The sequence below is a fragment of the Gadus morhua genome, chromosome 5, assembly GCF_902167405.1.
Source record: "Gadus morhua chromosome 5, gadMor3.0, whole genome shotgun sequence".
Lineage (NCBI taxonomy): Eukaryota > Metazoa > Chordata > Actinopteri > Gadiformes > Gadidae > Gadus > Gadus morhua.
The window spans coordinates 7,705,991-7,726,012 of NC_044052.1; the positions used below are offsets into that span (position 1 = coordinate 7,705,991).

A 20,022-nucleotide genomic window follows, 5' to 3' on the forward strand; every position below is an offset into this window, starting at 1 on the left:
AGGGAAATACATTACTGCTTCTACTACATAGTTGTTCCTTGGGGTTCTAAGATCCTATCTCTGTCTATGTCTCGCCCTCACTTACACACACACACACACACACACGCACACTCACATGCATGCACACACACGCACACACTAACGCAGCATCATTAGGCATTGCCGAACCATAACATCACCGGTGGGTAGACGTTTGCTTGGGGGGTGGGGGGGGTACCCACAGTAAGTGGGCTCGTATTTAGCGTCACACCCTCTCTTTGGGAGCACTGAAATGAGGTGCATTCGATATTTAAAGAGCCACCTTTCCCTTCATTCATATACAATTGTGATGAGAAGACATGGTAGCTCCCAAAACACATTTTTGTGTTTCCCTTATCAGTATTGCCGGACCGATGTTTGGTGAGCCTTTTATCACTCAATCTTGGATGTCTAAACAGCCTTTAAATATTTCCTGATGCGTCATTGCGATTCTATCATTGCTTCCCTTTGAGCTGGGATCAGGGTTCAACTCCAAAGCTTCCAGGGAAAAGGTAGACAAGTCCACCATCTAGTGTCTTAAAGTTGCACTGTAGCCTCTTCGCTCTTCCCATCGCCGTGTCCACTGGGCTAATCAAATCTCTGCATGATAAAATTTACACTTAAACTGAAATAACAGTTAAGTTCTTGCTGTCATGTGGGAAAAGAAAAACCACATACTTTAGTGTCCAACTACATGTTGTCACTTGGCTCGATAAATGTATCCATTCAAATATATTTTGATGTTAATTACACAAACTGAGCGTTGATATACATAGATTAAGTGTACGAAAAGGGTAGGGGTTATCCAAACCATTTGTTTGACAGAATATATCAATGCCCTTTTTTTTTCTTCCTTATTGGTTAATTAACTGTGTGTTGTTTTTTAATGAAAGGAGAGGAGGTACTTCCACTAAACATTAATAGAGTAGAAACAGGTTTTCCTGAAGACATGACTACGATACCTCATGAGAGGCTCGCATGAGGCAAAGAGGAAGCTTCCGAACTAAGGATAAATCATTAGACGTTGTGTTCAATAAATCTGTCCTTTATTATGTACAGATTAAGCGTGAATACCAATCACACGTTGTACCCTTACCCATCACACCCTTTCACACTATGCTCAACAAGGAATAATCAATGATGGAAATATGTCCAGAGACCTTGCTTAGGTTGAAACACTCTCAGAAAGTTGAATTGTTCCGCCAAGGTATATGGCAACATGGTATATTGTTTATTTTCCGTGTATCTTATGAAGCAGAAGTTGATTTATTACTATGCTGAAAACAGTTCTTCTGTTAATGTTCACAAAACATTCTCAACCAATCAAAAAAAAAAAATAGAAGGACTAGGATGGATAGTCGTAATCATACACATACATATTTTCTAGCAAAGAATTTGGTGTCAGTTTTACATATTGCCCCAGTGCAAATACATAGATTTACATTAATCCCATACAAGTCAAGTCTAGACAAATAACAAGGTTATGAGAGCAAATAAACAGCCCAGGCTGCAGGGAGAATGCAACGAGATGGTGGAGGAAACGAGGGAGATCCCAGATCGACAACGACTGCAGTCCCTACCGCAAAAGTTGCAGGAGTCCATGACCTTCATGCGCTCAGAGTTATACGTCCTCATGGCTCCTCGCCCTGTGGGCCAGAACACAATAACATACATATACATGTATTGGAACAATACACAAATGTATAACAAGGATGTAAGCAGCATCTAGATCCCTGTGGAGGTGGTGGTAGTTTATTAGAGAGCTGGTAGGTGCTAGGTGTTGGATGATTCGAGGAGACTTGGAGGAAGGCCTCGGATATTGAGGATCGAACACAACACCTTTCAACCACCACTAATATACGTTTGTCATGGTTTGTCGGATTTTAGGTGACAAACTTGAAAAACGGCTTTCCCAGAACTAAACCACACCGCTTCATAAAAGTATGTTTCTCTGCTATGAATGTGACGTTGGTGAATACTTTGGTAAAAGTTACTCTGACTGAAATTAAATTGGTTCATTGCGGTTAGAATTATTCATAATTATAATGAATATGTAAATGATAAATGGTTGTTCCCTTACCGGGCTCATAGTAGTCGTACACGCGCACCGTGGCGTCCTGCACGCGGGCAACCATCCATCTGCTTGTGAGCGTCACGTTGATGCACACCTCATCTAAGGTGAGCTGCACGGATCACACATGCATCCTGCATGATTCTTGTGCATTTAACGAGGTAGATACAAATACTGTCCTCTATTCGGTTCACTTTATTTCGATTTTATTTCAACTTTATAAAATACCATCCTTAGCTATCGAGCTAACCGTGTTCTCGATCAATCTCGCTGAAACAATAAGAGACAGAGCTTCCGAAACACTATTATAAATATTGCAGAGCTGTTTATAGAATTCATCATAGAACTCACAAGGTGACGTTTAGGAATACTTTTGGGCTGAAAGCTGCTTACCGAGTCAAGGTAGAGGACCGCCCTGCCAGGGGGGGTCTCCACCTTCCTGATGGGGTCAACAGCAGCCAATCCAAGTGGGAGGAACCCGCTGAGCAGACCCACGTCTACCAGGACCATGCCCGTCTGAGTTATCCCATCCGTCCCGAGGACACTGAACAGACGACGATTGAATTGAAAAACTAATCCCGTTATTGATTTTACCATTTGATGTCTTAAGAATCAACATTCTTAGATGCTGGAGAATGAGGACAAAATGAAACCAAAGGCTACGGGTGAATTAAAACCTGTACCTACCACCTGGGATTAAAAAGGTATCATTTTATGTTATGTAATTTTATGATCCCATGGCATGACAATTTCATGTATTTTTTTTTTTTAACATTAATATGAGTTCCCCTAGCCTACCTATGCTCCCCCAGTAGCTAGGAATTTTGTTGGATGTAAAACGAGCACTAGGCATTCAGCTCTGCCTTTGAATAAACAAAGCTCAGACACGCCATTCTGGAATTTTCCCCGTGTGTTGTCATAAGGGGAGATGCCACCTCCCCTTTCTCGCCCAGAGAATTTGGCTTGCCAATGAGCTACGACCGTGCAAGCGCCTCGTGTGTGTGTGTGTGTGTGTGTGTGTGTGTGTGTGTGTGTGTGTGTGTGTGTGTGTGTGTGTGTGTGTGTGTGTGTGTGTGTGTGTGTGTGTGTGTGTGTGTGTGTGTGTGTGTGTGTGTGATTACACACACTAACGCAAGTGTTGTACACTTCTTTGTTATTTGGATAACCATTCTGCTGTTGGTGTCATGGCGCATAACCCGTCGGTTCTTTGAAGTCCCCGGTATTTTCACAACCAGACTGTATCTCGGCCATGGTTGAGCCCCGCTGCCCGCCCCCCGCTGAAGCGAGGCACCACCACCGCGAAGCGCCACCGCCCAGCCGGCCTCGGGCAGCCGGCGGCCAGAGACGTCGGAGAACCCGACTCAGGCGTTTGAGATTCAGCCTGCTGCGGGCCACACCCCCACCCTCCTCCTTGACCCGCCTCTCTCCTCCTCATTTGCATTAAAGTTACAGACACCGAAACGGCGCGTTTGGGGAAAGCTCGATGTGCGGTTCGTAGTGGCTGTAATTCTGCACCAAGGCTGAATTTCAGGAATGTCTTCAAATTCTGTGTTAGGGGCTCACTAATAACTATATTAAAGCATCCATAAAGTAGCATGCCATGGGACCTTTAAAAACTCTTTGTGTAAAAGTGTTTGTTCAAGCAGCTGGTCTTTCAAGCCTTGGCATGGCCAAGGACACTCACCGAGTGCATATGGACACCACCATGGAATGGTGTCGGTCTCCCCGGTCGTCCAGCGCTTCCAGCACCTCCACGTCCAGGGAGAAGGCCTCCGTCCCAGCCTGGAGCTTCTCTGTGGGATCCCTTGCGCTCTCAACGTTGTAGAAGACGTTCATCTGGAGGGCATTCAAAAAGTGAGAAGACAGGAGGAACATGGGGCAGACGCAAAGCCACATCTAGTCTCGTGCAGGTCTTCTGTTTGACCTGAATGAGTCCACCTGCCTTTACTTTAATAAAAACACACACATTAAAAAGGCACTGCATCATATTTAAAATTACAATTAAGTCAGGCTGAAGGCCCATTATGCTTCAAGTCCATTAATGGAGGAGAAGGTCAACCTGTACGATACGATCTAGACCCACTAAATGCAAACAGCCCCAAACGGAACAGCCATTCCAGAGGCTAATGGCAGAATGAATCTTTTCCGTGCAGCCCTCTGTATTGATGACTTATTTTGCCTTGGCATTCACAATACAGCCCATTGTGCTTGGCAAGAACCGCCATGCGCAGCTGCAGAGATCAATGTGCAATTTCAGCAGAGTCCAAACCATCCATTAAGATGTGGTAGGAGACTGGATGCATGGGAAACTAAACGGCTCTGAAGTTTAGAGGGGTGCTGTTTAGAGTTTAGAATCTGCAACATCCGTTTTTTTTTGTATTTATTTATTTGATTTATGCAGCACTGCTCAATAAACCAGCTGGCAGATAAGGGAATACCTGAAAGTGGACAAATCCTTTGCCTTCCAGGACTAGATCTATGGTTACATTCTGGTCGGCATGGATCTGAAAAGGAAATAAACGATAGTTGACTCGTGCTAACAAAGGAAACAGATTCCAAAGCATACACAAGCAAGATAACACCTCCATGAAACTCTATACATTTGACATCTTTACGTTGACGTTACATCATCATTGATCATTGACACAGCACATGGATCACAGGTGCCATTTTAAGTTTCAAACCCTTACAAGGACATTAAATGGAATTGAATTAAAAGAAGGAACATTAAGTCACATTTATTCGATTTTATAACAATCATTTAATGAAATCAAAAGTTGAATGGCCTGTAGACATTTTTTCCCACGGTGCCCTTAGATAAAAAAAGAATACATAAACCCAAGAGGGGAAGAAGAACCCAATTCTCCACTACAGACAGGACATGACAAAAGACTAAGAGGTAAACGTCCCGGGCGTCGGAGTGCAGTCACTACCTCCTTGCTGTGGTACAGCTGGAAGTTGGTGGAGGTGATTCTGAAGAGCGACACGCCCCTCATGGTCGAGGAGGACACCTGGACGGTCAGGTTGATGGCATCAGCCTTGACCACGACGGCGATGGCCGCCAGCGCCTGTATGGCCACCACCGTGTCCTGACGTGTGGGGGAACGCAACAATTCAATCACATTCTATTTGATTTGCGCAGCTTAGCTCCGGAGGTGGAGCGGGCGAGTTGTACCGGGAGGTTGCTAGTTCGAACCCGAGTTTCAAGGAGTCAGCCAGCTCATCGGCCATCCTAAATGCTGCCGAAGAGCTAGCTGTATATGTACACACATACACATACATATAAATAGTTATTCAATTCATACAATTAGCCTTTGTTGTTGCCACCTAGTTCATAATATAACTAAACCACTGTAAATTAAGCACTGTAAATGCTTTTTGTCTTTGCAATACTTTTGTGTTTATTTAAGTCTCAGGTGACTTTTTATGTGTTTCTCTTATAAAAAAAATTATGCTTTATATTATTGCCTAACTGAAGGGAGACTGAGACATGCTGTTGTTTTAATTGTTGTGAATATGACACATAAACCATCTTGAAAAAAAGTCACATCCTTTGTTTAAAAATGATGCATCTTAAAATGATGCATTCAAAATGACTCCCGGTCCTCCCCATCTCTTTATGAACATGCCGGCCCTTGGAACAGGGGTTGGGAACCCCTGCTCTAACAGCCAGTGCCTGCATAAGCGCCGGGGCCCAACATGAGCACGGCCCCCACCTGAGTGCTCCCGTAGCCCCCCAGGGGGTTCCTCTGTTGGCTCAGCCACCTCATGAGAGGGAAGCCTTCCACTATCCTGCCGTTGCGGGAGAGGGCCAGCAGCACGTAGGAGACCATCTCTACCTCTGCAGAGCGGGCCCCCCACGCCCCCTCCGCCCGCGGGGCCTCGGACGAACTCCACCGGTCGCCGTCTGCAATGATTAAACGGAGAAAAGAAAGAGGTAATACCTTCAATGTAATATGTTCAGACCTCTGTAAGCTCTTAGTTAATGAGGAGCTAATCATCGATCAAACAGGACTATACATTTGAAAATGGGTGCTCAACCTGCCAAACTATTAATCCCTAGTGGACTGTGCCAACTGGCAGGCTGCTCTGTCCTTGAGACCTCTCGTGATGGCTAATCAGCATCACACACGGTGGTCAAGTAGGGTCCCTTTATTAATCATTCATCTTATTAATCATCTACAAATACTGTATAGATAAATGTTTCATTAAGGACAAGTTCATCTTGAAGTAAAGGTTTATTGCAACAGAGACACAGACAGACAGACAGACAGACAGACAGACAGACAGACAGACAGACAGACAGAAAGGTAGACAGACAATGTCTGTGTTTCTCTCCGAGATCGACCTCTTATCTTGGTTTTAATCCCAATTCAAGAACACTCCACCGCTCTCAGCAAGAACATCTACGTCACAGGTCTCACGAATGAACCCAGAGAAACCATGCGATGATGAAGCACTAACCACCAGGCTGACCTCAATGAGCGCATTGATGGGTTGGTCCTGACAACCAAGGAATGGAGGAGGATGTCAAAAGGACGATAGCTTTTAGCCAAGGATAACAGAACATAACTGTTACCCAGGTAGTTGGCACGCAGTCTCAGCTCAGCCAGCACACGGCTGGCTGCAGGCCGGTCCTCCAGGACCAGGGCGTACGCCATCATACACAGGGTGTAGTTTCCGGTCGTGGTCAGCACTACTCTCTTCAGGTAATCTAGGGCCCGGGTTATATTGGGTTTGTACAAGCGCTACAGAAGAGGACGGGGAGAGAGGGAAAGTTAAAAAAAAAAGTGTCTGTGAATCCCGACGAGATAAACACACAATGGTTATTGAGGATGTTTTCTTCATACTTTTGCTATTGTCTTTGATATAAATATTCTCAAAACAACATCTTATGGTGGTCAATCATCGATTATTCTTTCTAACCCCCCCCCCCTTTTTTTTGTTCCCACAACAGACACAGCACTTTTCTATGACCTTCATTTGAGAAAATGTCTCAAATGATCCACCCATCACTGATCATAGACCCCCACCAGCCCGCCCTCGACAACTGACCGCGAACTCCGGGTCCTCCAACAGCGCCATGACCACGAAGGCGGTGAGTGTCGCGGGGCAGTCGTCCCGGCAACGCCTCATCTCCGTGTGGATGGCGTGTCCGGCCTCCGCAAAGACCCCCCCGGGCCCCTGGTGGGTGAGCAGCCAGCTGGCGGCCCCCCTCACCACGCCCTGCAGCTCCACGCCCTGCTCCGCCGACATGTAGGGCTGAGCCCGGAGGAAGGTCCGCAGCATGATGGCTGTCAGCCTATAGGGGGCCAAGGCAGGGGGAGACTCACTGTATTAAACAACAGTATGTACATCCTACATGAACCACAATACAGGGTAGCTGTACACAAACACAAAAAAACATTGATTCAAATAATCCAAAATACCTCAACAATAAAAGAAATGCATTGTTTGTTTTATTTTTGGGGGGGTGGTTTATCATGGTCTGCTTCATGTTAAAAGCTCTCAGCATGCATGCATAAATATATCTAGTGTGGGGGGGAACTACCATGTGCTGCCAGATGAGTCTTTGATCCCGAAGGCACTGAAGGAGCCATCGTCTCGCTGGTAGGACCGTTCCTTCCGGAAACCTTGTCATGGACAACATTTGAATCATATATAATGAATACAACATGCGTCTACATCGACCTGCCTTCCCCTTAATGCCCCCCCACCAACCTTGCTCACATAGAAAAGAGTAAGGAGGTCAGATCAATGCTCTAATATACAAAGTATTCAGAATATAGTGCGTGCGTGCGTGTGCGCCTAGTGTACCTTCTTCCAGGACAGCCAGCGCCCTAGCTTTGATGGGGCCGTTCTCCAGGACTTCCAGGTACTCGAGGACGGTGACACTGGATGCGAAGGACACAAAATTCTGCTCCCCACAGCCCCGGGGCAGGCTTACCAGGGACTCCAGACCCCCCATTGACAGGCCCAGGAGGTCACCTGCAAGGGGAGTGGAGTGGAGGAGAGTGGTCCAATGTCGGTGTACGAAGATACAGTAGAAGCCATACAAGTCTAAGTCATAATAATAATAATAATAATAATAATCATAAAATCCCTTCTGGATGCAACATGATAGTTAGCTAATAGATGCATAAAGACTAAAAAGTCTTGAATCAGCAAGAAGGTAGTTTGGACACTTTCAGACTGACCAAGAACAAAAATACATGAAATTTGACATTTTGGGAGTTCAAGGAAAGCTTTGCCGAGAACTGAACGGTTTAAAGTAGAGAAATTTAAACCGTTCGGGAGGGATGGAGCATGGCACGGAGATGTTGGAAGGACCATTTGGCATTACTTATCATTCAATTAATATTAACAAGATTTCCCTGCATCTTATTTAATACTGGTATGGTATCTGTTGCACTTTTTGGATGGAAACAGTGTCAGAGTCAAAGCCACACAGAACAATTCCGCAGTTAATGCCATTGAAAAAGTTAGTTGATTTGTTCAACATTAAAACAATTTAAGCAAGGAACAGAAAGAAGAATCAAGTTAACCACAGTCGACATAACAGAAACTCACGGACATAAAACATTTTGATACAGAGCGTTTGCACGATGTTAAAAAAATAAAATAAAAATGACATCAAGCTGTGTTACAATAGAAAACCTTGCCTCTCTGCTTGTCATAACAAGAGCCCGGCCAAACGCGCCCAGAATGCTGTTCCCAATCAAAGCCCCATAAACTTTCCTTATTTAGATTTTCCTTTTTGAATAATACAAAGGAACAGCTTCAACTCCTACCGTGCACCTAAACCAAGGGCCGTCCCTTCTCCAATGCTAAGACGGTGGGGGGGGGGGGGACGGGGGGGACGACATACCAACCACTGCCACATGGACCCTCTGGCTCCCCGGCACCACATTTGGGGGGAAAGAGAAGGAGGTGGTCCATGAATTGCTGTCCGTGTTGGGTGCCAGCTCCAGTAAGAGTGTCTGGGAGTAGGAGCGTGCGACGCCCTCCGGCTGCAGGGAAAACACGGAAGTCAGAAAAAGATGCGGCCGGCTTCGCCCGTGTGCCGCCGCCGCGCTCCTCGGCCGGTTGGCTCAGCAGCGTTCTCTGCGCGGCTGTTGAATACAATTGATTTCTTTCATTTTTTTGAAGGGTAAGCAGGGCTCTAAGCTGGCAGTTTTTCCGAAGGAGAACCGGGCTCTAAGTGTACAATTTTAAGGGGCACGCAAAGAACCTGGGCGGAACTTTAGGGGCAGACATTCGTATAATCATTCTCTTTACGACATAAAAAATAAATCATATTTGTGGAAGTTATTCATGCTATTTCAGATTCAAATATGTGTTCATATGCAATCAAAATGGAATTGATTTTCTTCAAAAGAGATACATTGGCAACATCTTCCATGTGGATTCCTCTAAACAGCGCCAACGAAACATCACACCTTCACGAGCACGGTCTGGACCCATCTCCGCGAATCCTCCGCCGAAAACATGCCGGCCGATATTTCCATCTCGCCCAGAGCCAAGGGCCTTATGGGGAAGAACGCCTTGACAGTGCTCTGGGGCCCCACCGTCACTTTCCTTGCATTCACTACAGCGAGGTCCCCGTCCACGGCGAGAACAAACTCAAAGGCCTCGTTTTGCTCCACCAGCAGTATGACCTGCGTCGGGGAGGAAGGAGAGACGAGGGAGTGAAACCAAGAGCAAGACATAAATAACAGAACAGCAAAACAGAGGGAAAACTAATGAACAAACGATTAAAAATGGTGATAATGGAGCGAGGTTATCAGTAGCACAAAAAAAATGTGCGATCCGGCAGGATGTACAAATAAAAAACAACTCCGCTGGCTTATAATAGGACTCCTCCAAGTGTTTCCTACAACAACACATGGGCAAATCGATGGGTCCCGTTTCAAAAAGGACGTTTAATGGTCAGACTTTTCTGAGATTTTTTCCCAGAGAGAGTTGATGTAGCAATCCGCCATTGTTTCACATGAAGCAGTACTGTCGTGTTATTGGAAATAGTGGAGCGGGATGCCTCTTAAAACCTGACCACACCACATATCCAGTCTCCAAATTCCAGGCTGTTGTACCTCCAAGTCCCACATCAGGATGTTGTAGAACAGTAGCTCAAGCACAACCTCCTCTCCTCTGATGACCCTTTCTGGGAGTTCCATGTAAAATAACTTCTTCAATGACTCCTTCAACAGAGAATGAGACTGTCACAAAGCTGAAAACCAAACTACTTACATCATCATGACAGAAAAGCCCATAAGAGATTAGCATGTACTGACTCTCAGTGGGGTGGTGGTGACAGACCCGGAGAAACCCAAGCCCAGCTCGTCGGACATCACCAGTGCTTCCACTCTCCAGGAGTAGATGGTGTCGGGTATGGTAAAGGATGGACTGACCCATGTCGTATCACTAGAGAAGGGAAGCATAGCAAAGGAGTGGAGTGTATAAGTGTCGCACACACTCTGGGGCTTGGTAAACTAACCATTGTTGTATCAATTGCTTTTGGAATCAGGTAGTTGTCTGGGTTTTCTGCTCAACAGATCATTCGTTGAGCATTGTGTTGGTTAATTTTCAAGCCAAAAAAACACGCGCTGGTAGATTCAGAAAAGTTAATTTATTTGATTGACTAGTGGATGGTTGAAGAGACAATGCAGGCAAGCATAGCATCAGCCCACTCACCTAAGGTTATTGCTCACATACATCCTGGTCACTGGAGTTCCCTGATCAGTCCAGTTGCTCCACTGCTCTCCTCTCTGGAATGACCCGGGCCCTGCTTCTATTGACAAAAGCAAGGAATAGCGTCTGGTAAGAGATATAGTTTTATCCAGGTATGAGTTGGACCAGCTGGACAGGTTAAGCCTTAGCAATAGGTAGGGTTGAGTTGTTGCAATTGTACAAGTTGTCCACTAGAGGACGGCAAAGAACAAAAGTAAAGTCCACACCAAGCGAAACGTTGCTATACATTCCAATACAACACAACCTTATTGTAAACACAAGGTGTGAAATTGGCTTTTGCAACATTTGGCATATACATCAACAGAAAATCTCATTACACATAAACCCAAAGATACTAAAAACATGACAAAACACAAAAAAGCAGCAATATGGTACTGTCAATGGAGTTATATGCATGACTTGCATGTTTGAGGTGATTTCTTTGCAGAGTTTGATGAGTTCAGTAAAGGCATAATAATCTATTGCCCCACCCGTTTCAACCTGCCCTGCGGCCCCGGATCCAAGTAGTTGGCCATCGCTCAACACCACAGTGTTGCACTCCTGAGGAAACACAAAACGTCCCGCAAGACAGTAGTTAGCATGTTCTATTGAGGGGGAATACAGTCGGAGGCATTGGACGTGGAACCTGAAAGCCCTATGGCCATAAGCAGCCGTAAGCTATTACGCCACGCCCGCTATTATCACGCCTTGCGATCGGGACACATGATCGCCACGAATAAAAGATACCGGCCATGGTGCTTGGCGAGTGATGTGAGGTAGACGGGGGGGACGGGGGGTCTCAGTTTCTCCCCTCAACAATCAAACACAATGTAGCGCCAGCGATGAATAACCGTGGTAGACATCCTCCTCGTCAAAGCCCTCCCCCCACAGGGGGATGCGAGTGCCCGCCCACCACACGCACCGCCTCAGCCTCGCCTGTTCAGCAGAAACCCCCGGACACACAAACACGGCCACACCGCGATACCCGAGACCCTAGAGTTACAACTTCTTGGAAAGGGTAGAGTCACCTGGGAACAATAGGAGGCAGATGGTTTACTTCCAGTTCCACCCGTGGAGATGGAAGACTGGGAGCGGTGAGGACTGGACTAAGGGGAGTGCTGGTCTCTGGTGACACTGTCTGAGGCCTGGGTGAGCGCCTCTTTGGAATATAAGTTATAATATTAACAGAGGAAGGCGGGAGGAATCCGAAAAGCTAAATTAATGGAGTTCTTCTTCAAAAATGAATACACAATGACTCGATGTGTTGTCCCGTCATTTTGAAGAATATTGTGCGTAGCACATAATGTGCTACTTTACATTTATAGTTAAGTACAAGTGACATTTGGGTTGTTGTCCCTGGTCATTTAACCAAAGACTTAATTTTGACAGAGTGATTTCATCATTTTACTCAAGGAGATGTTGACTGGCATAGGATACATGGCCAAGGCAGATGTGAAATGTATACTTGATTATTTTCTAGATTTTGCACATTTACGTACTACCATTTTGTCGGCTGGTGTACTATCTCAATGGTTACGACACACCCTCTAACAGTTACCAGTTAATGGTCACCATAAAGAGAGATACTACACTGCAATTAAAAAGGTAATTGAACATACATAACTACAACAGTAGAATTGTGATGGAGACAAGGATTATTGTGATGGTTGTATTATATTGGCCAATAAGATTCTGTGGCATAGGAATGTTGTTAAACTGCAACATGATGTGGATTCGACATGCACTACCGTGTCCCTGTTGGTCAGCCAGTCCTCCAGGGGGAGGTGGGCTTCCGGGGTTCCCGTGGTGACCAGGATGAGCACCTGGGACCTGGGGTCCTGTACGGTCACAGTGAAGGAAACCGATCGGTTGTGCCCTGTGAGGTCCTCGTTCCACTTTAGAGACACCTGTTGGTCTTTCACACACACACACACACACACACACACACACACACACACACACACACACACACACACACACACACACACACACACACGCACACACACAAAGTAGAGGGGCCTTTGATAAAGAGAAAGAGCCAATGATAAAGAGGAGGGGCCTATGATAAAGAAGAGCATTTGATCCAGAGGAGGGGCCTATGATAAAGAGGAGGGGCCTATGATAAAGAAGAAGAGCCTATGGTAAAGAGGAGGGGTCTATGATAAAGAAGAAGAGCCTATGTTAAAGAGGAGGGGCCTATGACAAAGAAGAGCCTTTGATCAAGAGGAGGGTCCTATGATAAAGAGGAGGGGCCTATGATAAAGAAGAAGAGCCTATGATAAAGAGGAGGGGCCTATGATAAAGAAGAAGAGCCTATGATAAAGAGGAGGGGCCTATGATAAAGAAGAGGGGTCATTGTTAAGGGGGACAAGCCTATGATTAAGAGGAGAAGAATATGAGAAAGAGTAGTAGCCTATGATAAAGAGGAGGATCGAGGGTAAAGAGAAGGAACCTGTGACACAGGAGGAGGAGTCTACATTAAAGAGGAGGAGACTGATAAAGAAGAGGAGCAGATGGTAAAGAGGAGGAGTCTTCATAAATGAGGAGGAGACTGATAAAGAAGAGGAGCACATGGTAAAGAGGAGGACTCTTCATAAAAGAGGAGGAGACTGATGAAGAAGAGGAGCACAGGGTAAAGAGGAGGATTCTACATAAAAGAGGAGGAGCCAGTGTGAAGGAGGCAGTTACGTGGTTGGGCTGCTGGATGGGTACGAGCAGCGTGTCGCTGATCACCTCCCCGTCTGGGAGGACACAGTAGACGGTCAGACAGACCTCTGGGAACCAGGACACCATGGGGGTGAGCCAAAGAGAAGAAGAGGCCACCTGTGTCCCCGCAGTGAACACCTGACCTCTGGCACTGACCTGGAAGTACAAAAGCCGACTCAAGATGCAGGTGAATGCTACAATGCCCGACCTTTTGTTTGGTCTCAAACCTAACTGTCTCAACTCTACAGACAAACCCCAAATGGCAAGAACCCAATATAGGTATTTTCAAATTGAATAAGAACTTTTTTTAAATAGGCTGTGAGCAACTCACAACATAGTGAAGTTCAGCGAGTTGGAACGTAGACTCCACGTTGATTTCATGAGACGATCCAATCTAGAATAATATAATCGAGAGTGCAATATAAACGGTATTTAATGCCTTATCAGTATATTCAATACATTGTTATTGAAATGTGTATCAATACCAGTACCTGTGCAGGCAGAAAGCTGGAAGGTTCGATCTGAACATATGAGCCAGTTGCAGAGGGGAACTTTGAGAAGAGGTTCAAAATCTTCTTGCTGGACATGAACGTAGCCTGCATGTAGTACAGCAAGACAAAAACATGAGACAAAAACTCCTGGATAAGCATCAAATAGGATGATGTGTTAAGATCATACATTCATGGTTAGGGTCGGCATGGTCTAAAGTTCACATCCATTCCATGTTGCTGTTCAACATGCATTATTCATTATTATCCATTTCAAACATAGAACCCGTACATTGATGATAAGCATTGATATGTTAGCTTGCAAGGTAAACCGTATCAGGACAACTCCTCCTTCGACCACTGGAAGAGTGGTGGTTTTTGTTTGGTCTTCAGCGTGGGAGGTTTTCTGCACGACCACGACAGACGCAGAGTTCAGCATGACTTGCGGGGCGAGAGGCATGCCGTCAAACATTGAGATTTCGAGCTGAGGAGCGCAAACAGATGACAAAGGTTAGGTTCAGTCAATGAAGACAACTGTGGTTCAACCTTAAAAAGTAAACCGTCCACTTATAGGACCTTACTTTGGCAAAGAAGCTTAAAGAGGGCTTCAGCACTTGGGGAAAATCCCGGAATTGGAGTTTGAATGCGTTTTGCAGTACCCGCACTGCAACCACTCTTTTCTCTGTGAATCCTGAGAAACGAGCACCAGTTACACCAAAAAATACCAACCATGACACAAAAGATAAGAAGTATATTATCAGCAAAAAGTATTTAACAGCATAATATTAAGACAATATTAAAAGTGATGAAATTTGATGATTATGCCTTTCAGGATTATAAACATACATATACAGCCAACTAACCTGTAGAGCTTTCAGTGACAGAGGCAGTAATGTTCAGTGTGATGTCTTCGTCACCGGGCTCATAAAGGCTGGCAAGCGCAACTTTGCTGAAGAAGAACTGCTCTGCTACAAAGAACTTCAGAAACACAGGTAAACATCAACCCAGACAGGTTCCACTGCACTATATACTGGGAGCAAACCTCTCTTATCCAGCATATCAGCATAGGAGAAAACTGCAGGACATCTTCTATTATTACTAGACTAGAGTTTTCTTTCGCGCATTGTGCGCACTCAACCTATAGTTGTAATTAAACCCATTGCAATGATGTGGAAACCCCAGTCGATAATGTAACAAATTTCTGAGCGCATAATATAATAACATTTTGCATATAATAACGTATAACATTCGTTCACTACAAATTACTCTTAAAGCAATGCCATCATTTAAATATTTTTAACAATTCAGCGAACAAAAGGCAACATTCTGATTATCATTTAGGGGGCCACTCAATGACATACAGAAGCGCCATCAACAAGCACACTGAAGTGGTGCGAGAAATACTGACTTTCTACTCCTCATTCACTAAGGGTGATATACATTTCCTACAGAGAAAATACTACCTCAGGGGTAGTATTATTCAGGAGATTTTCAGGTGTGCACGTGCGTGTGTGTTCATACCTGCGCGTGTGTCGATGGCAGAGCCGTTATGTTTAAAAACATAACGTCTTACCTGGGCGAGTATCACTGCTGTGTGCGCGCGTGCGTGTGTGTTCTTACCTGCCCGAGTGTCGATGGCGGAGCCGTTTAAAAACATAGGGTCGTAGCTTGGCGAGTGTGTCACTGCCTTTGTCTTGACGTGTGGTGTGTGTGTGTGCGTGCGTGCGTGCGTGCGCGCGCGCGTGCGTGCGTGCGCGCGTGTGTGTGCGTGCTTGCAGTGTATGTATGCATTCGCGCTTGCTGTGTGTGTGTGAGCTGCAGGCCGCTTGGCACATGCGCACGTGAGTTACTTGAATAACTGGTGCGACAGGCCTGCTATTATAGTAGTACGATTAATAAGAATTTGTTCATAATAATTTAATTAGTTTAGGCTCACCCCTTTATAGCTGAGGAATAGTTGGACAGGAGCTGTTGCAGGGGAAATACGGGTGACATTCACCAATAAAGTTTAATATATCATAGCAGAATGAACCCTAGAAATACAGCAATAAATAAATCATTCAACATTGCCAGCAGCCATATTTCTCAACAACACAACTCACTGTCTTGTTATCGACTCATCCCATTTTGGTTTAATTCTCAACTCAAACATTGTTATAGGACCAGCTCCCAAAATCAAACCTGAATCAAGAACATATGCATTCGTTAAAGTCTGGTTGACATAAGGCATTGGAGAAATTAGGCATTAAGAAAAGTAAATATAGTGACCACTAAGTATGAGAAAACCATTGGTTACCACTTAGTTCTCACTGTGCCTGAGATGTCCTCTCCCGCCAGAATCTCTGGTGCCGTCTCAAGCTGCAGGTTAAACATCGAGGGGTCTGCAACTATCAGGCAAGACTAGTTCAACATGGGGAGCAGGGGTCGGGTGTATATCCACGACAATCAATGCATTTCTATTCTAAGTCATTTAATTTAAGTTACCCGGGTTTTCCACCATGAATACCTTCTCGTCGGTAAGGCCCTGTGGATAAATACAAAGAAGTAAAATGTCAAGGTTTTTCTGATGTAATTTTATGTAAGCCAAAATATGTTAACCCATTATTAATAGGTGAATGGAATTCTATGTGGACCCCTACTCTGTATCCAAACCAGGGGACGTACTGGCTGTTGTTTAGAGGCAGATATACCGGCTTGTCAATGATAGTGGCGTTTCTGATCATTCACAGCAGAATAAAGCCTCTAGGCTGATGAAGGACCACGAGGCGTAGCAGAATGGCCTTTCATCCCCTTACGTTTCCTACATGGCTAATAAGTAAATAAATCAATAAAAGTTTATTTAGTTATTTTTTCATTTTTGCGGAAGCGTTTATAAAAAACAATAAAATGATTGTAAAAATGCTTAAAATATTTAGTTTTTTAAATATTTTGTGTCGGATTATTGATCTCTGTGTAGGTATCTCCGCAATAAGCAGAATAAAGTACTGTTTTAGCTGTATTTGTGGCTTGAATGGGTTCGAAAATAAATATGATTTTGTACTTTTTTAACATTATCTACCTGCAATCACAGCAAAAATTTGCTTTCTACAAAAATGTTATGTAAACAAAGGAGTATGTTTTCCTTCTTCAATAATTTCTGAAAAAAATATTGTACATAATATGGCTGGCCATGATAATATCCTGATACAGCCCTTAACTCTGGACATTGTTATTCCATAACCCACCCTTACAAAAAGGACAAAAAGTGATAGAAAGTAACCAACTTACATTTATTGTGGTCACGACGGCCCACTGTCCGATGGCTGGGCTCGGAGACAGATAGAATTCCTGGGAGACAATTCCCAGATAACTTCCCTGGGAGTACCACCTTTGGTTGATGTTCCCTCCGGGATCCTGTACACGACAAAATGATCCGTCACACACATTAACCTTGTTTATTCTGTCTAGGAATTATACCGATTTCTTAAGAAGTGAATAGACCAAAGAACACCAAGCATTGGGTTTAATCAGAATACACAGAGTGAAGTACATTCCTCTCTGATGTTCTCAGAGGGGAACGGTTCTTTAGGTTTAATTTGAACACACAGAAAGGTTTATTGCCCTATGAGGTTCTCAAGGAGAAATATTTCTTTAGTGGTACATGGGGATAAAAACCAAGACATTACACAAATATTGTTATGGGAATGGAACACTGATAGTCTGAGTCAAAGACGGGAGGCACGTTTAAACCGTGAAGACATTAGCAGCCTTATTTGTCAGAGTTGCCGGTGTTGCCAAATTATCCCTATGGAGTTGGGCATTGAAACCCGACATCGATGCTACCCTGGGTGTAGTCTCTCCAGCATTCAAAGTTTCAACCTTGACCCCGGTGGACACTGACCACTTGAAATGCGTCATATCAGATCACAGTTGTGTCTGAGGTTCTATACCCAATGGCGTTCTTTACTTCTAAAGACACAGTATAAATATAAGTTAAAAGTGCTTAAGTCCCGCCTGTTGGCGATTTATATTCTGAACCTCGAGTCCAGCAAAACTTTCCTGTATGGATCATGTGTTGACCCCTTAAACGTTGAGATGGATCGTCGACGGTGCTGTTGACTTTAATACGGTTGTGTAAGATCAGGGATCGACTCCTCCACATGTATAGATGTATCTTGTGTTTTTTTCCGTAATACACAAAGGAGGACCCTCACCAAGACGCTGATCTCCATGGCTCCTCTGTAGGGCCGGTTGTCCAGTTGCAGGGCCGCGATCCAGAGCAGCACCTTCTGCCCGGGGCCGTAGAATGCTCTGTCCGTCTGGACGGAGCTGGAGAAGTTCCTGCGGCTGAAGGTCAGCCAGGTGGAGTTGGAGAAGATCAGCTGCTCTTCCTGATAGCCGCTGAGCGTCAGCCTCACCTGGCCGCTGGGGCTGAGGGAGTCTCCCTCCAGCTGAGGACGGAGCGTTCATTCATGGCACATCATCCATGAGTGAATAGTGCATGAATATACAGTATGTGTAAATTGTTTGTAGTTTGTGACGGTGTGTGTGTGTGTGTGTGTGTGTGTGTGTGTGTGTGTGTGTGTGTGTGTGTGTGTGTGTGTGTTGGTGTGTAGTTGTGTGTGTTTGGAGGTTTGTGTGTAGGTATGTGTGTGTAGGTTTGTGCGTGTGAAGCTATCTGTGTGTGTGTGTGTGTGTGTGTGCGTGTGTGCAAATGTATACCCATACTAATATAAACCATCTTTATGCTGTTATTTAGGACATGGAATACAAAATACACATACTTACTGGAGGAAGGGTAATAATTCTAGTCAAACCTATAAAACACAAACAAACCAAAACTCACCATCACAATAGACGACCATTCCCAAGATTACAAAACGAAAGGCTACATAAAACAACCAACCTCCAGGGATGGTGACGGATGCACTGGACAGGTAAGCTTTTCCCTGTGTTAGACGGGCCAACACGTCGACAGTGGACTCGGTGAGGATGGTGACAGATAGATTAGTGGCTCTGGACGTGTACAGTTGATGTGAAAACGAGAGCAGATACAGGGGCTTCTGGCTAGAGGAGATTAGTGTCGACGTCAGAGTGCTGCTGGTGGTTGTGGTGGTCGGATAGAGATTTGAGATGCAAGACATGGTTAAGAATTTGTTGCACACTAGGTGAGGAGATAGATACACAATACATCTCCTCAAAAAAATGACATGCTTTAGAGACGTATCATTATTAATTACAGTATAATACTGTCATTTATCATATAATATTGATATCAATGTACTCTTACAGTGATAATTCTGTAAGAGACCTATATACTTTTGATCATTACATACAACCAAGACAAAACACATTTTTCTCCTCCTTCAAGATAATAGTAAAGCCCTTTTTACCTGGACGGAAGTTGAGCTGAAGCAGGTCCCGAAAAACACAACAATTCCACAAGCCACAATCCAAGGATACCAAATGCATTCATTTTCCCGAGCTTTGCTTTAACTGGTCTCTGGCCGTACAACTAACACAACCTTAAACCCTCACTAAGTAACAGCGAGTAGCTGTTGCATTTCTTCTAACCTGCTCAAACTCCCACACATGCAGACATACTCAGTTACTGACATACAAGGCCCAGTCATACATCTTTCTCTTCTTGCCAATGACTAAGACGGATCCCGTGGGGAGAAAGGGATATAGAGTCCCTTTCTCCCCACAGTTTTAGTCAGACATCATTGTGTCCCCCCCCCCCACATACACAGACAATACCTTGCACGTTGGGCGTGTTTCCCTTCAGCCCATTCACAGAATAACAACAATCCCCCTACACAGTCCACTAAATACTGGGACGTTTAGGCACCAGTGATTCTTTAATGAGAAGACCTTTGTCTCAGGTGTCCTGACATTTTCTCTGAGGGACACAACATATACACTAAGCAGATTACTCTTATAGCGTTGCCCTATACCAAACACTGATGTACAAGTGTTTTGACCTATAGATGTTTATCCATGTTGTCCTGCTATCCTGTGTTTTAGAGATTC

At 44.7% G+C, this 20,022-nt stretch overlaps 1 protein-coding gene across 1 annotated transcript; it reads right to left on the bottom strand.

Annotated features, from left to right (window-relative positions):
- Positions 1–1,047: 1,047 nt before the first annotated feature.
- On the bottom strand, positions 1,048–19,699 carry LOC115544255 (CD109 antigen-like). The gene is made up of 30 exons (XM_030357117.1): positions 19,383–19,699; positions 18,896–19,089; positions 18,778–18,806; positions 18,204–18,440; positions 17,278–17,403; positions 16,495–16,534; positions 16,307–16,397; positions 15,947–15,956; positions 14,874–14,988; positions 14,670–14,701; positions 14,014–14,118; positions 13,505–13,678; positions 12,565–12,723; positions 11,308–11,377; positions 10,781–10,877; positions 10,381–10,510; positions 10,180–10,287; positions 9,529–9,747; positions 8,958–9,099; positions 7,907–8,077; positions 7,641–7,722; positions 7,145–7,391; positions 6,669–6,837; positions 5,806–5,996; positions 5,023–5,178; positions 4,528–4,593; positions 3,774–3,925; positions 2,483–2,633; positions 2,099–2,201; positions 1,048–1,664 (listed from the first exon to the last, which is right to left on the bottom strand). Exons 1-30 carry the CDS (start codon positions 19,463–19,465, stop codon positions 1,483–1,485), a joined length of 3,831 nt encoding a protein of 1,276 aa, XP_030212977.1. The 5' UTR covers positions 19,466–19,699; the 3' UTR covers positions 1,048–1,482.
- Between the last annotated feature and the right edge of the window lie 323 nt (positions 19,700–20,022).

Coding starts and splice junctions, on each gene's coding strand:
- LOC115544255 (XM_030357117.1), bottom strand. CDS start 19,465: ATGAATGCATTTGGTATCCTTGGATTGTGGCTTGTGGAATTGTTGTGT. Junction 10,288..10,380: donor TCACCACCACCCCACTGAGA/GTCAGTACATGC, acceptor TCTCTGTTGAAG/GAGTCATTGAAGAAGTTATT. Junction 7,392..7,640: donor GACTCATCTGGCAGCACATG/GTAGTTCCCCCC, acceptor GGCCCCCTATAG/GCTGACAGCCATCATGCTGC.